This window comes from Vulpes lagopus, chromosome 11 (assembly GCF_018345385.1).
Source record: "Vulpes lagopus strain Blue_001 chromosome 11, ASM1834538v1, whole genome shotgun sequence".
NCBI lineage: Eukaryota > Metazoa > Chordata > Mammalia > Carnivora > Canidae > Vulpes > Vulpes lagopus.
In genome coordinates this window covers 68,249,243-68,264,187 of record NC_054834.1, presented here as the reverse complement: position 1 = coordinate 68,264,187, position 14,945 = coordinate 68,249,243, and the positions used below count along the sequence as shown (strand labels likewise).

Sequence of the window (14,945 nt, the reverse complement as noted above, 5' to 3'; positions counted from 1 at the left end):
GAGGGAGACAGGTATTCGGAGAGGTTAGAGCAATAACATCACAAGAACTAAAATCCTCAGGACCCTTGCAGTTGACTCAGGGCACACCCTATACTACTGAGTACAGTGCCGATCACTTTACTTTCATTCTTTCATGGATGCTCTCCATGCCTTCCCTGTCGGGGTAGCATGAGAATCCCCATCCAGCAGGGGAGGGGCAAAGGCACCCAGCCTGCCAGGGGCTGGGCCAGGCAGGGGCACAGACTCCAGGACTTAGACCCATGGCACACGGCCCGTGACCCAGCGGACCCTAGGACACCTGCCTTCCTCCAGCACTACGGTTCTCATCCACCAACTACCCAATCAGAGCAGGTGGCTAGTGGGTTCTTGCATTTCACCACTGGAAGGTCCAGTTGCCTCAGATCACCCTTAGAAGGACGGTGGGAGGGCAAGTGGGGGGCTCAGCCAGTGAATAGCGGAGCCCAGATTTGAACCCAGGCAGCCTGCCTTCGGGGTTCATCCGGGTGAATTTGTCATTGCCGTGGTTCCAATCTGAGTCTGCTCTACTTCTCTGTAATCCACGCCCAGCCTGCTTCTCAGGAGAATACAGCTGAGTTCCAGCACAGGGACAGGGTAACTAAAATCATAACAAGAGGTTGGAGTGCACAACGGAGGAGGAAAAGCCATGTCCCGGAAACCAGGGCACTGGATTTGTCACTGAGTGCTAACTTGAATACTGAGCTTCCCAGCAGCCAAGGCAAAAGGGGAAATAGCAGTTTTAGTAGATGAAAGGAAGCTCTCTTGGCTGTCAGACAGGAAGCCGGTGTTTAAGGGAGGGAAACTCTTTTTCTCCGTGAAAGGATTGTGAGATCCAGTCTTTTGATTTCTGCCCCTTGGCACCTGGGGCTTCTCTGGGACCCAATTAGGGTGGACAAGAACTGGGCCCTGGTGAGCTGTTTCTATGACTCAGGGGTCTTGGGCGGTCCACCGTCCCACAGTAATAAAGATGGCATCCATCTGTCAGATGCCAACCACATGTCAGGAGCTGAGCTGGTAACTTGATACACATTTCAGTTTCACAAGCGGTTTCCAGTGTAAGAAACTGAGGCCGGGAAAAGCAAAATGGCTTGTGGCCACAGCCACACGTAGCTTGGATGCGTCAGAGTGGAGCATTCCTTCCCCATCCCTCTGACCCAAGGCCCATGCCTGCCTCTACAGCACGCTGCCTCCCTGTGGGCTGTATAATCTGCTTGGCCTACGACCAGCAGCTATGCCTCGGAGGCGTCCCGCGGCCCCCGAGCAAGGCTGGTGTGGCGAATCAGGACTCCGGACTGCAGTCCAGACTGTCTGCCGTACCCCCCCATTCCCTCCTGCTTTTCTCTCCCCACCAGGCTCCGTGCCTCATGCCCCCTGGTCCCAGCCCAGCTCACCTGGGCCCACCTCTCCTACAAGGCACAGGGACGTTTCCTGGCTCTGCTGGGGAGGTTCTGCCTGAGTTGGAATGAATGATTTATTTTTTCTCTCCCAGCACACTGTAAATCCCGCTGGGAGACTAAACATGTCCTTGATGATGTTTATTCCTGCAGATGAGGTCCAGCTGGGGAGGTGGGCCTTGGCGGGGCCTGGAGGAAGAGGCCTTTTAAAGGCAATGGGCTGGCCTCCCCCCCCCCCCCCCCCCCCCCCCCCGCTCCGCACTGTCCAGGCCTCCCGGGCAGGTGAGAGGGCCTGAGCTGCTGGGCTCCCTGCCTCTCCCCAAGTTTTCTCCCGGGATGGCACTGGTCCTTCCTGCCCCGCGTTCCCATCGGCCATTGTCCCCAGGGCTGAGCAACAGCGGTGGGGTAGGGGGCAGGGGAATGGTTGGACCAGGCACATGGCCTCTCAGGCCCTGGGTTCTGTGTCCATAAGTTGAGGGGAGGGCTTCTGGGCCCCCACTCCCACCCAGGGTTGAAGTGAGCACAGCCAGCAACACTTTTATAAGATGGAATGGTGGCCTAGGCCTCGACTCTAGAACCACACGGCCCCCCTATGTTGGAATCACCTCTCGGAGGCCCTCGGCAAGTGACTCAGCCTCTCCGCTCCACTTGCCTCGCGGGTCAAACAGCAGTAACCACACAAGTCCACTCCCCCTCTGAGCTGCAATTCTGAAATCTAAAAACCACTCCAAAAAGCCGAAATGGCATTTGCAGCTTATTTGATGGCAAAATCAAACCCAAACAGAAGCAAGGCTATTTCTGGCCTCTGTGTACCCCATTTAGGTGGCCCTCGGGAACTATGAATGGGAGAGAGTTCGGGGTGTGACACAGACCCCAGTCCCTTTCTAAAATTGGAACATTGCTCAGTGCCACAGCACGCTCAGCCCGAGGGCTGTCTCACAGCTCTGTGCTGCGGATCTGAGAGCGACGCCGTATGGGAAGGGCGTAGCGCAGCGCCTGGCCCGGGGCAGATATTTGCTGGCATCATTGCAAGGGTTTATACTGTGATGTTCACCATCATTAACTTCCTTGATGCTTAGTGAGGGCTCAGTAAATGGCAGCTGATCCTGTTGTCACTGGTGTTAGGATTAGCAAGAGCCGTAGGGGCCAGGATTAGGGAGTGGAGGTTCCTCTGGCTCTTTCCTCCTCTGACTATCCAGCCCCTGTTCTGTGCCCCAAGTCTGGGCTTCCGGGGCCCTGCGTTCTAGGGTGAGCTCTGCCACTGGTTGCTCATGGGCTCGGACGACATAGCCAGCCTCTCTGAGTCTCAGCTGGCATCTCGGGCCTTTCCCAGCTCTGACACTGGGATTCGGACTCTCCAGGAGGTGGAGAGTGGGAGAGGGTCAGGAGGGAGGAAGCAAGCACACTCTCTGCTGGGCATGTGCTGGGCACTGGCCTTAGCGCGCTCATGCAGGCCATACTGCTCACCTGCCCCACAGCCCGCACAGGTGAGGCCTCTGGGACTTTGGTGGGTTATGTCAGGGCCTTGGGCCGAAGGCCTGGCAGCTGAGGCTTGGAGGGCAAGGGGCTCGCGTGGGCTGGGTGAGCGCTGGGGGTTGGGGTGGTGACAGTGGCCAAGCCGCACCTCTGTGTGCCTCCCAGGGAGGATGGTCAGGGAGCTCTGTGATGCCCTCCCCCCTCTTTCCTTTTTTCACCTAAGGAGCTCAGGATAGCCAGTGGGCATGTGCCTGCCCTAACTTACAGGTGGTAAGACAGGTTCCCCGAGGACAATGCCTTCTGTGACATGCCTGCTCCCCGTGAGGGAAACTTCCTGATCCCCTGGCCAGGGCTGCTACCAGCCTTGGGGGGGGTGGGCAGCTGGAGCCAGGACAGAGAGAGGTGACCTTCGTCTTCCCTTTTGGGAAAGAAAAGAAGGCATCCAGGTGGTCCTTCTGGAAGGGGATCATGGAGAGCAGTGAGATGGAGATTGTTAAGGTACCGGGTGCTGGGTGCTAGGTGCCTACATGGCTCCCTGGCTGTGGAGGGTGGAGCCTGAGTTGGGCCCCGCCCTCACGGAGCCTACTGGGGCCTGGGGAGTTCTGGGGTAGCTGACTGTGTACATATGCAGCCCGATTTCAGGAAAGGCTCAGGTGGTGACTAAGAGTAAACACGCCACCTCCCCCTTCTGCATCCACCATCGCCCTCATGTCCTATCAGGATCCCAGGCTGAAGCCTCAGACCCGCTGTTTCTGCATTCAGGCAAAGCTCTTGGTGACATATCCTGTGGGAGCCCCGGGAAAGAACAGGAAGGTGTGGGTCCATTTCATTGCTTGGAGGGCCACCTTGTTCTCGAGGGCAATTTGATGCATTTGCATAAAGAGTGTGGAGAGAGCTCTGGACATCATTCCAAGAAGTGGCCAGAGGAGCCAGAGAGAAGGAAGACTAGTCTGGTCTGGAATATCCAAATGGTTTGTCCTAGGAGAGAGCCGCCTGATTTGTTTGGTATGGTCCCCTCTGGGACTTGGGAGGGAGTGAAGAGGAGGAGAACTCAACATTAATGAGTGGAAGTCATTGGAGCTCAATTTTAAATAAAGTGCATATATCAAGAGCCTCCCCCTCCTGCGATGTGCCACTCTGTGAGGTCCTGAATTCCCCGTACAGGGAGCCTTTAAGCAAAGCCTGGAAAAAATATGGGAAGGACTCTTAACATTTGCATGATATGCTAGATTCAGAGGTCTCTTCTAATCATCCTCTGCATGAAAAGTCACACTGCAAGGTGAAATGAAAGCACAGCATCATGGTACTGGGGAGTCACCCCAGAGGATGGTGCCGTCTGGGGTCAGGTGGAGATAGTGGGTGGTTTGCTGTGGTTGAGATCTCAGGCTTCTGGGGCTGGAAGTATCAGGGTTACAGCCCTGTCTCTGCTGTTTGCTAGCTGTGTGGTCGTAGGAAGTCAAGCCCACTTTTGGAACCTGTTTTCCGGGAAATGGGGAGGATGGTATGGGGCAGTTCCAGGGCTGGCTTCCTAGGCCTGTGATCTGGGCAGTTACGTCCTCCACTTAGAAGGATCCATGCTTGGTTTATACTCAGATGCTACTGTGTTGAAATTCTTAGTCATTTTTAAGCAAGGGGCCATGCATTTTCATTTTGCACTGGGCTGCAATTAGGCTGCTGGTCCTGGGCAGGCCTTTTTTTTTTTTTTTTTTTTTCCTGGGCAGGACTCTTCATTGCATTGATAATAACGCAACTGGCCTGAGCCGACTGGAGGCTCAGCTGGTCCAGATTTCCAAAGGCTGCCACCAGGACTCTGCCCCTCTCCATCCTGTGCTCCTGCTCTCCTCCGTCGGCTCCCTTCTCAGGCAGGCAGTCCCCCAGCGGAGCCTCAGGTGGCCACCAGCCACAAAGGCCCTCATCTCGCCAGATTAGCAGAAATAGGAGGTCACTTTGGGTAACCTGCCCATCCTTGAACCACTCGCTGTGCCTAGGATGGAGAAGGCGCCACGTGGCGACCTGGGACTCGCCCGTGTCAGCGAGGGGAGCAGGGCTTCCCAGGCTCGTGGAGGAATCGAGGGGGTGGTTGCCCCTCAGGAAAGGAAGTGCTGTTTCAAGAAGGGAGCATCTGGTGCCCACCAGGTGGAAACCACAGAGGCAGGCCCCGCAGGGATGAAGTGAGAGAGTGAGCATCTCCCCACTCCGCGTTCCTTGCTCTCTCTTGTCTCAGGAACTACCTGGTTGCCAGGGTGACCTCCCTGAGCTCCCAACATGGGCTCCTGGGCATTGGGATCCCAAGGCATCAGCTCTGAGCTGAACCAGCTCCCACAGCGGCGATCCCTATGGCTGGGTTCTGTCGCTCACCCACATTCAGGTCTGCAGGATGGTGTGGTGTTTCCATGGAAACCACCCAGCCTCAGTGGAAACCACCCGGCTCCATCCCTTTTCTCATTTCAGGGGGCCTGAAAGAGGGAAGTCTGGGCTGCCGTGGCAACCACACAGGGGTATAAATAGAGACTAGGTCCGCTGGGGAGGGCAGGTAGGACAGCTGTGAGACAGGCGGCTCTCCATGCAAATGCCTCTGGGGGCCACCCCCCTCCTCCTTTCCACGCCTCAGGGATCATCCACCCACCACCCACCCGGGAAGAGAGGTGGAGCAGAGATGGTGGGGCAGAGAGACCCGGGACCCGTGAGAGCCAGCCCCAGCTGTATGACAGGAGCCAGCCACGTAGCAGCTTCTCTGGGCCCTCCTTAACGCAGCCCTGACCTCCTTCAGGGTGTGGCCAAGTGGTTTAAGTGCTAATGGAGCTTAAAGGGTCACAAATTGGGTTCTGGGTCCCGATCCCAGCTCTTCCCTATGTTGGCTGTGTGACCTCCACCAAGTTAATCTACCTCTCTGGGCCCCGTTTTCCACATCTCTAAAATGAGGGAATGAGGTACATACCGAGGCCCTAGGTCTGTTCTGAGGATTAAAATGAATTGATGCACTGAAAGTGCTTAGTGCAGTGCGGGCCTATAACAAGGGTTTGGCAAAAGTTGGCCACCGCTATGGTGATTAATCACCCAGAGGGAAGCTGTGTGGGTCGTTGTAAAGCTCTGTGAGTAAAACAGAGAGTGCCATGCTGGGAGTTCTATGAAGAGGGAGAAAGGCAGAGGGCAGTCCTGGGCAGGGGGGGCCCGTTTCCCAGGGTTAGTGGAGGGAGGGGGTGAGGAGCCAGGGTTGCGGGTCCATCCGGAGGATGTGGGTTCTCTGAGGGCTGCGTTTGTGAGCTGCCTGTGGGGTGCTGGCGGAAGCCCACTTGCTGCCTTGTGAGCCGGGCCCTGAAAACCCCTGCCTGGAAGTACCTGTCCTACATCCTAATTCCCCTTTCCCCTGAACTGGGGGGGGGGGGGGAGGCAAGTTTGCAGTCCCCTTGGTGGCCGGGCCCCTCACCCTGGGGCTCTGTGGTGACAGCAGGTGGCTGTCCCTAGCTTCTTCATGCTGGCGTGCCAGGAAGGCCCCTGAGCAAGGTCCACGGGAGCAGCCAGGCGGGCCCAGGCTGGGTCTGGCTCTTGGGGGGCCCCCCCGGCTCCCACCTGGGGCGCGGGCCCCGTTGTCAGGTCTCAAGGCAGGTTTCGGTTTTGCCTCCCTTTGCAACTTGTTCCTGAAAAGCTGCCGCAGTGAGATCCCCTGTTGAGAGCACCACTGAGGGACCTTTGGTTCCCCGCACCCCTCACCCGCCTTCTTGGGAAATCATTGTTCCCTTGGTGGGGCTAAGGCAGAGTGGGCGCTTCTCTCCCTCACTGAGGGACCCTGAATTCCCAAGCCTGGTGAAAGACCAGCACAGTCAGGATTTAGGTTTTGTGGGGCCCCGGGGGCAGGCATGAGGATTAACTGGGAGAGCGTGGGAGCACCACCCCCCACCCGGTGTGTAGTGACCGTGCACCACACATCTGCTATGGCCAGGCTTCTCCAGAGACGGTCCTTGCTCCCTTGGATCAGACATTCTAGTGGAGGGGACAGATAATATGCCCTGAACACAAAAGAGCATACAATGGCAGTGCCACGGAAGGAAAAGACAGCACGCCTACCCTTGCAGGTGGAGGAGGGTCAGGGAGGGGGTGGTGGAGGGGATGGAGAAGGGGTGTGTTCTGTCGAGTGGTCCAGGAAGGCCTTTCTGATGAGGTGACTGAAGGAAGTGGAGGGGTGAGCCATGTTAATGTTTGGGGGAGGAGGATACAGGTGGTGGGCATAGCAAGTGCAAAGGTCCTGTGACAGGAGTGCCACCTCGCAGGAAGCCAGCAAGGAGATCTGTGTTATTGAAGCAAAAGGAGCCAAAAACAGAAAATGAGGTTTGGGAAAAGCAGGGGCCAAACAACGTAGGGCCTTGCGGGCTGTTGCCAGGATGTTGGCATTCTCCCCGAGACGGATGAGAGCAGCGACATGCAGAGATTCACATTTAAAGGGTCCCCCAGCCGCCGAGTGCCACTTAGACTATAGGGCAGGAGCAGTTGGCTCTAACAACACTGGGCTTGGTGTGGTGGCCAGGGGGGCTGGCACCAGGAGATGCTAGGAAAGTAGTTGCAATGGACGTTGGTCCATTCGAGTGTCAGTATGTCCCCAGGGATGGGGTGGGTGACGAGGGAGGCCGTTTAAGTAGATGTGACCAAAAGTGGGGCACGAGTTTCAGGAAATCCGACCTTGACTCTTGTTCTCTCCTCTGCAGCTAAAGCAAGAGATGGGCAGCATCGTGATGAAGCTCATCCAGGACTACAAGGACGGCCAAGAGGACAGACTGCAGGAGGCCTGGGACTACGTGCAGGCTCAGGTACGGAGGTGTCCAGGGTGGGGTGGCATGAGGATCCTGGCCTGATGGGTCTGGGTCTGGGCGTCCATGTGCCTGACGCAGTATGCCGGTGGGTGTGTGTGTGTGTGTGTGTTGGGGGCAAGGGGCCTCTGCAGAGTCCCCCTGCCTGGCACCCCGGCTAAGCACAGTCCCTCACGCGGGGGGCCCTGGGTCTTGGAGGCTGCCCATGGCTCACTGTGCTGTGGTCTGTGGTGGAGGGCGAGGGCCCTCATCTCAAGCCAGGCTGGGGAGTATCGGGAGTCTGTCCTGGGGGTTAAGGTTAACTGGGTGCCCAGGCCGACATGCTGACACGAGTCTGAGTGGAAGCTACCTCTGGGAGGGTATTGACGTGATGTGCCCATGGGAACCTCCTGGGGTGAAAGGAATGTTCTATCTACATCCTGATCCAACTTGCAGTTATGCCAGTATGTGTGTAAAAATTCATCAAGCTGTTTGTGCACTTTAGTGTATGTGTATTATACCTCAGTTAAAGTGAGAGAGACTGACTGACTGACTGATTGGCAGAATGACTGACTGAATAAATGAATCAATGAATGATTGACAGACTGACAGAATGACAGGCTGAATGAATGGTTGACAGAATAATTGAAGACTTCTGACTGAAGACTGAGTGAATGAACGAGTGATTGATGGAATGGCTGGCTGACTGAATGATTGACAGAATGACTGACTGAATGAATAATTGACAGAATGACAGAATGAATGACTGACAGACTGAATGAATGACTGATAGAATGAATGGATGGATGGATGATGGACTGACTGGCAGACAAAATGACTGATGGACAGAATTGACTGACTAAATGAGTGAATGAATGAATGAGTGAATACATGAATGATGGACTGAGTGAGACAGAATGAATGACCGACTGAGTGAGTGAATGAATGAATGATGAATGAATAGGTAGATGGATGGATGATGGACTGACTGGCAGACAAAATGACTGACTGACTGACAGAATGACTGACAGAGTGACTGGCCGACTGACTACCTGACAGGCAGAAGACTGGCTGGCCCACTGGGTTCGCAGCCTGCCCTGATGGTGAGCCGGTGGCCGCGCACACCCGGTCCCAGGTGCTGCGCCCCTGCTGCCTCCCGCGGGGAGGGGAGGGTGCTGTTTTCCGCCCCCCGGAATTTTGGTGAGGGGCCGGTCGGGGCCTGGCGGCTCGGCGCAGGAAGATGTCTTCCTCCCACCTTCGGCTTGACCCACAGTTGCCGAGGTTAGGGGGAGACTCTCGTCCCGGGTGGATAGGGACAGCTGGTGCGCGCCCCGGGCGGGGGTTCCCGCAGCAGGCAAGGCCTCTGGGTCACCCCCGTGTGTGCCGGGCGCTGCCCGAGGCTGCTCCCGTCTGTAAAATGGGGCTACGGCTCGTGCTCGCCCGAGGCGGCTTTGTGGAGCCCGTGGCACTTGCGCAGCGCTTATGGGGCATGTGGGTGATGAGGGTTTATCGGCCATACACGACCACGGAGGACAGATCTCGGCCCGAGTCGGGGTGGGCCCTGCCTGGTGTAGCAAGGGCCAAGGGGGCTGCCTACTTCTGCTGAGTGTGAGGTGCCAGCCTCCCTGCCAGAGGAGGCAGCCAACTTCTCCCTGAAATGGGAACAGGAGAAAGGAACCTTCTGGAGCAGCTGCCTGGCGCCCAAGAACGCCTGAGCGTGCTTGGCTCGCCCCCTGCTGGCCACCGGGCTGCTCGTGGGGACCCGCCACCCAGAGATGGGAGGGAAGCAGGTGGAGGATAGCCCTACGCCCTCGAGCAATGGCATGAAGTGTATCCATGGGAGTCCCCTTAATCCTCCCGGAGACCCTGGCAGAGTGGCTCTTGTCATCCCATTCTCCACGTGAGGAAGCCAGGCCTGGCGGCTCGCCCGGGCGCAGGGCACCAGCCCTCCCTGACTCGGTTCCACCTGCCCCTGGTGGACTTGGCCTCTCAGATCCCAGTCTCATCAGGATTTCAAGCCCAGACGTGATCCAAAGCCCTCGGGGTCCCCTTCACGAGCCCCACAGAGGCCCCTTCTAGCACAGGGAGCCCAGAAGGGCCTCTCCCCTTCTGGAACTAGACCATTTTCTCTTCTAAAAGGCACAATTGACCATAACTCCTTTTCACCTTGGCAACCAGGAAGCTCAGAGCCAAATCCCAACCCCAACATGTACACAGCAGCTTGATGCGGAGCTGGTTCCTGTGCTCTCCAGGTGGGGCCCGGATACCTGGCCTGCCCCGTAACCACCGTGTCCTCCCAACAGCCCTTTGACTTAGGAACCTTGGTTACCCCATTTTGGAGATGAGGAGACTTGAGGAAAGCACTTAAACCAAAGTTAAGCCGCTGGTGGATGCCAAGGCTGGGATTCGAACCCAGTAGCCAGACTCTAGACCCTGCACTCTTTTTTTAAACAATTTTGTTTTTTTTAAATAGGTTCCACAGCCACCCTGGGGCTTGAACTCACGGCCCCGAGATCAAGTGCTGCATGCTCCACCCACCAGCCAGCCAGGCGCCCCTAGACCCCACACTCTTACCTGTGTGTCCTTCGCCCTTCATGTGTCCACACGTCCGTGTTCTCTTTCCACTGCAACGGTCCCTCCTGTCCTGCTTTTACATTTTTCCTGCTCCTGACTTTTCTGTTTCTTGCTGTTTTCATATTTATGGTGCGTGTTTCCTGAAAGCCCCTTCAAGTTACCTGTGGCTCCCAGAAGCCAAAGTGAAGCCTAAACCCTAATCCTGGCGGTTCGGCTGGGACGAGTGGGGTGGCGGGGGCGGCGGGGAGGGGGGCATCCCTGAGACGGACAGATGTGAGCCCCCATCCTGGGGGACCCCGCCTCTGCCAGTGGGCGTGAGCGGCCTGTGTCCCCGGCAGGTGAGGTGCTGCGGCTGGGCCAGCTTCTACAACTGGACGGACAATGCCGAGCTCATGAACCGCACCAATGTCACCTACCCCTGCTCCTGCGAGGATAAGAGGGAGGCCGACGACAGCTTCCTGGTGCGGAAGGGCTTCTGTGAGGCTTTCAACAGCACCAGGACCGAGAGTGGAAACAACCCTGAGTACTGGCCCGTGTACCGTGAGGTGTGTGCGAGGCGGGGGGCACCTGTGCCTTCAGGTACTCAGGCCCCTCGGCTTCTCCTCCCTTCTTCCCTCCCCTCCACCCGGAACCTCTCTCCGCAGGCCCTCTGGGCTGGGGTGGGCCCTCCTGGGGCTTCTGCATCTATGGGGCGAGGGGTGACGTGACCGTGTGCTCCCCTTCTAGGGCTGCATGAAGAAGGTGCAGGCGTGGCTTCAGGAGAATGTGGGCATCATCCTGGGCGTGTGTGTGGGCGTCGCTGTCATTGAGGTCTGAGTCCCTCCCCCCTCCAGCGTTCCACACTCCTCCCCTGCCCTCCACCCCCAGCTCTGCCCTCAGGGATTGGCCCTGCCTCCTCAGGGAGGCTGAGCTCCATCCCCTTCTAGAGGCCCCGGAGCAGGCCTGGCCTGACCACTACCCCCCACCCCAGGGGCCCCCCCTACTGCTGAAACCCCAGGCTGGTCACAAGGCTTTCATTGTGGATCTGCTTAATCCCACTCAAAGCCTGTGAAGCTCAAGGACCTGGACCATGAGATGCTGTTCTGGGGCCTTCCAGGGGACCAGGTGGCCCTGCCTCCCTCTGACTCTTGCCCTCTCCCTCCATAGCTCCTGGGGATGCTCCTGTCCATCTGCTTGTGCCGGCACGTCCATTCTGAAGACTACAGCAAGGTCCCCAAGTACTGAGGCACCTGCTGTCTCCCACCTCCCTGCCTGCCCCCAGGCTCAGGGCTCCTCAGGATCTCCCTGGCTCTCCTCCAGGCTCACTTCCCACCTCAGTCGCCCGTGCCCATCCTGTGCCGGCTGGAGGTGGGGGGCTTCCTGGGGCCTGGACCCGTCTCCCCACCTTTCTGCCTCCAGACTTGAGCCCCAGCTGCCAAGCAATTCTGTGGCTCCTCCGCTTATTGCCCGTCAGGATTCCCTTAGCAACCCAGAGAAAATGCTCCCGAGGCATCCCTGCACAGGTAGACTGGGTCTCTACCTGCCTTGGGAGCTGTGTGTATTGGATGGGGAAAATGTATTAAACTTTGGGGTGGGGGTGGGGGGTCAGATAAGGCACCCTGGGCTTCAGGGGACTGCCCACTGCGTGGGTAAACTCTTTTGTCCACTCTAAGGCTTCTCTCTTTGGTTTCTACATTTTCATTGAAGGTAGTGGGAGAGGGTGGGCCTTACCTGACACGAGTAGGAGGAGCAACCCTTCTGCAGGCCAGCTCCAGCCTCATCCAGGCAGCTCAGACCAACCTAGGCCACGTGATAAGCTGGGCCGAAGAGGGGCCGCCTGGCCCCAGGCCTCCGGACTGGCTCTGGGCTGCTTAGGGAATCCGGGGGGGGGGGGGGGGGGGTGTGAATGCTTGGGGCCCGGAACAGAGTTGGTCCTGCATTTGCCAGGATCCCGAGCTGCCCAGGGAAGTGAGAAGGATGCTCTCCCCCAGGAGAAGCTGAGGCTGGCCTGTCCTTTGCCCCCTGGGGAATGGGTGGGTGAGGCTGTGCCCTGCCAGGGAGTGCGGAGGGGCTCTGTGCATAGTTCTGTAAAACATGTTTGAGATGTGACAGCTAAATATTAAAGAGGATTTGTAACAATCCAGCTTGCTGCCTGGCGGTGCTGCTTCTGGCGTCCAGAGGAGGATGGACTGGAAAGAGCCAGGCTCCTGGGAAGTGGGGCCGCAGGAGGGCGATGGTCGCGAGGTGTTTCTGCAGAGCCCACCAGGTGGCGCTGCTGCCCCAGCCTGGGGGCCTGGCCGGGCCCCAAGTGACTCCCTGGCTTCTCCAGGCCCTGGCCCAGCCCCAGCCCCCAGTGCGTCTCTCACTCCAGCTGGAGCCCTGGTGAAAATGCAGATTCCAGGCCTGGAGGATTCTGAGGCAGCAGATCTGGGATGGGGACAAAGAGTCTGCATTTTTAGCAGCCCTCCGAGGTGATTCCTGAATCCTGATTCTGAGATTCTTGGGCCCTGCCTGATAAGATGGAGCTACAGATGCCCCCCCCATAGCCCCTCTCCTGCCCCCTGGTGATCCCCCAAGAGAGACAGGGCAGAGGGAGCAGGCCAGACAGCCCTGTCTTCAGCGAGCGGTGGTGGGGCACACCTTAGGGACAGTCCAACTGTCGATCTGAACCTAATTGGTTTCTTGCAAGAGATTTTTGTGGCTGATACTGTGGCCTGTGGAAGGCACAGGGCACGCCCCTGGGGGTCGAAGGATCCTTACGCTCCACGGAGCCTGTTCTCTGCTGCAGTCAGAGACCCTCCCCGGAGCTCAGCCAAGGCAGAGAGGGAGTCATGCCAGTTTATTTTATTTATAACCTGCCTCATTCCACAGGGAAGTACATGTAATAAAACAGGAAACATAACAGGGAAAATATAAGCTTACAAGGAAGTGTAAACATGGGTGAGATAAGTCCAGCCAAGTTGCCCAACCTGGTGATTGTGAATCCATGCTGTGCTCATCCCACCTTCTCCACCACTGTGCTCGCAGCAGACATCACTAGTTGATCGCCGTTCTCATTTCCTTGGCCGGGATGCACGCTGGCCATGTTCTAAGCTGATATCATTCATGGCAGCCTCGAATCCTTCCCAATTCAGTACCGTCCACCAATCTAGTTGGCATGTAAAGTGAAAGCAATTACCTTTGACAGCTCTAGTGGTTGAGTTGAGTCATATGTAATTTTGCCTCTGAGCTTCCTGGTGGTCAAAGCAAAAAGGGAAACTTTCTCAGTTATATAGCTCTTATTTCCCAAGGTTTCCTTAGCTTAGCTACCAGGGGGAACGTGACTGGCTGGAATGTGGAATTAAAGGCCACCCTCAAACACACAAACTCTGGTATCCCTTCACGACTGGAGCAAAAAGCACCCATGAGCCTACTGTGCCTGACCTTGTGCTGGTTGTGAGCAGTGAGGACCGAAGCTGTGCATCTGCCTGCCGAGGAGGAGCCAGGAAGGCCAGTGAATGCGCACAAAGCAATTGGGTGACGATCTTACAAAGTAATTGCTTGAAAAGCATCTGCTCTGTTCTAGTCCCGCTGACATATGTTAACTGATTTACTTGCTGTAATCCTAGGAGGTGTGGGTCCATTATCCCCAGTTTACAGATAAGGACGATGAACAAAGGGGTTAAATAATTTTGTCTCCTGCCGAGAGGAGCAGGAACCACACCCTGGCCATCTGGTTGTGCAGTCCGCGGGCTGAGGTGGCGTTGCCTGAGGGAGTCACGAGCTGTCCCACATCTACTGTCCGCCTCCTCCGGCCCACAGAGGGACCCGCGTGCCACCCTTGCCCTGATGACAGCCTTGTAGGGAGAGAAAGGCTGAGTTAGGAGACAAGGCTTGGTCCCTGGCTGTGGGCCAGACTCCCTGGGCAGACAAGGAGATCCGAGCCTTCAGGTGGGCGCGGGGCTGTGTGGGGTGGGGACACAGTCTGATTCAGCCCAGAGGTCCCTTGGTGCCCACGCAACTGTCCCACGTCATCAGCAGGTCTCAGGGAGGGCTTGCCTGAGAAGGGCTTGGGCGGTGGGTAGGGCAGGCCTGGGTCCAAACGGGGGCTTCGCTGCTGTGTAGTCACATGATCCCGGGCAAGCCTCTTGGCCCCTGGGGACCTCCCTGTCCTCATCCGAATGCCAGGATGTTGACAGTGTTGTGGGACGCTCGGGTGCTGGGAAGGAGGTAGGAGCCTCAGCAAGGTGCCTGGCTCCCTGGGAACCCTGAACCAGAGTGAGCAACCCTATCCCTTGGCTTTGCCCATCGCGCCGTGTTCCTGGCTTTCCAGTCTCCGTGGCAGACTGTGGCAGGACACGGCTGCGGGGGTCCTGCACAGGGTGACGGTCTGCAGCAGGTGGGGTGTGAGGCGCACGGGGTGCGATGGGGCGGGAGAGTAGGCCACCAGATGAGGGGCTTTCCTGCCCTTTGGGGGTGCCTGCTGTGGGGAGCTCTGGCATAAGGCCTGGAGAGGAGGGTGCAAGGGGGCCAGTGGGTTCCCAATGGGGGTCTCTGCCCACGTGAGCTCTCAGGGTTCCATCAGGCCCCTGGCTTTGGAGATAATACCCACCAATCATGAACACAGAGAAGCCGGGGGCCCCTGTCTTGCCCTGTGTATGTCTCCCCCTCCTTCCCCCACTTTAGGCCTGGGCGGGGGGAGAATGGGATTCTGGGATGGACAACGAGAGCCCCCACCCAAAGA

The 14,945-nt window shown here is 57.5% G+C and overlaps 1 protein-coding gene across 9 annotated transcripts in view; it reads left to right on the top strand.

Moving 5' to 3' along the window:
• The window catches only part of CD82 (CD82 molecule), a 50,964-nt gene extending 38,599 nt beyond the window's left edge, over positions 1-12,365 (top strand). For all 9 annotated transcript variants that reach the window (XM_041722944.1, XM_041722948.1, XM_041722945.1 and 6 more), the window contains 4 exons: positions 7,589-7,690; positions 10,582-10,788; positions 10,970-11,053; positions 11,390-12,365. In XM_041722944.1, coding sequence (XP_041578878.1) covers positions 7,589-7,690; positions 10,582-10,788; positions 10,970-11,053; positions 11,390-11,467 — 471 coding nt within the window. In that variant the 3' untranslated portion in view covers positions 11,468-12,365. The remainder of the gene's footprint in view (positions 1-7,588; positions 7,691-10,581; positions 10,789-10,969; positions 11,054-11,389) is intronic.
• The last annotated feature ends 2,580 nt before the right edge of the window (positions 12,366-14,945 follow it).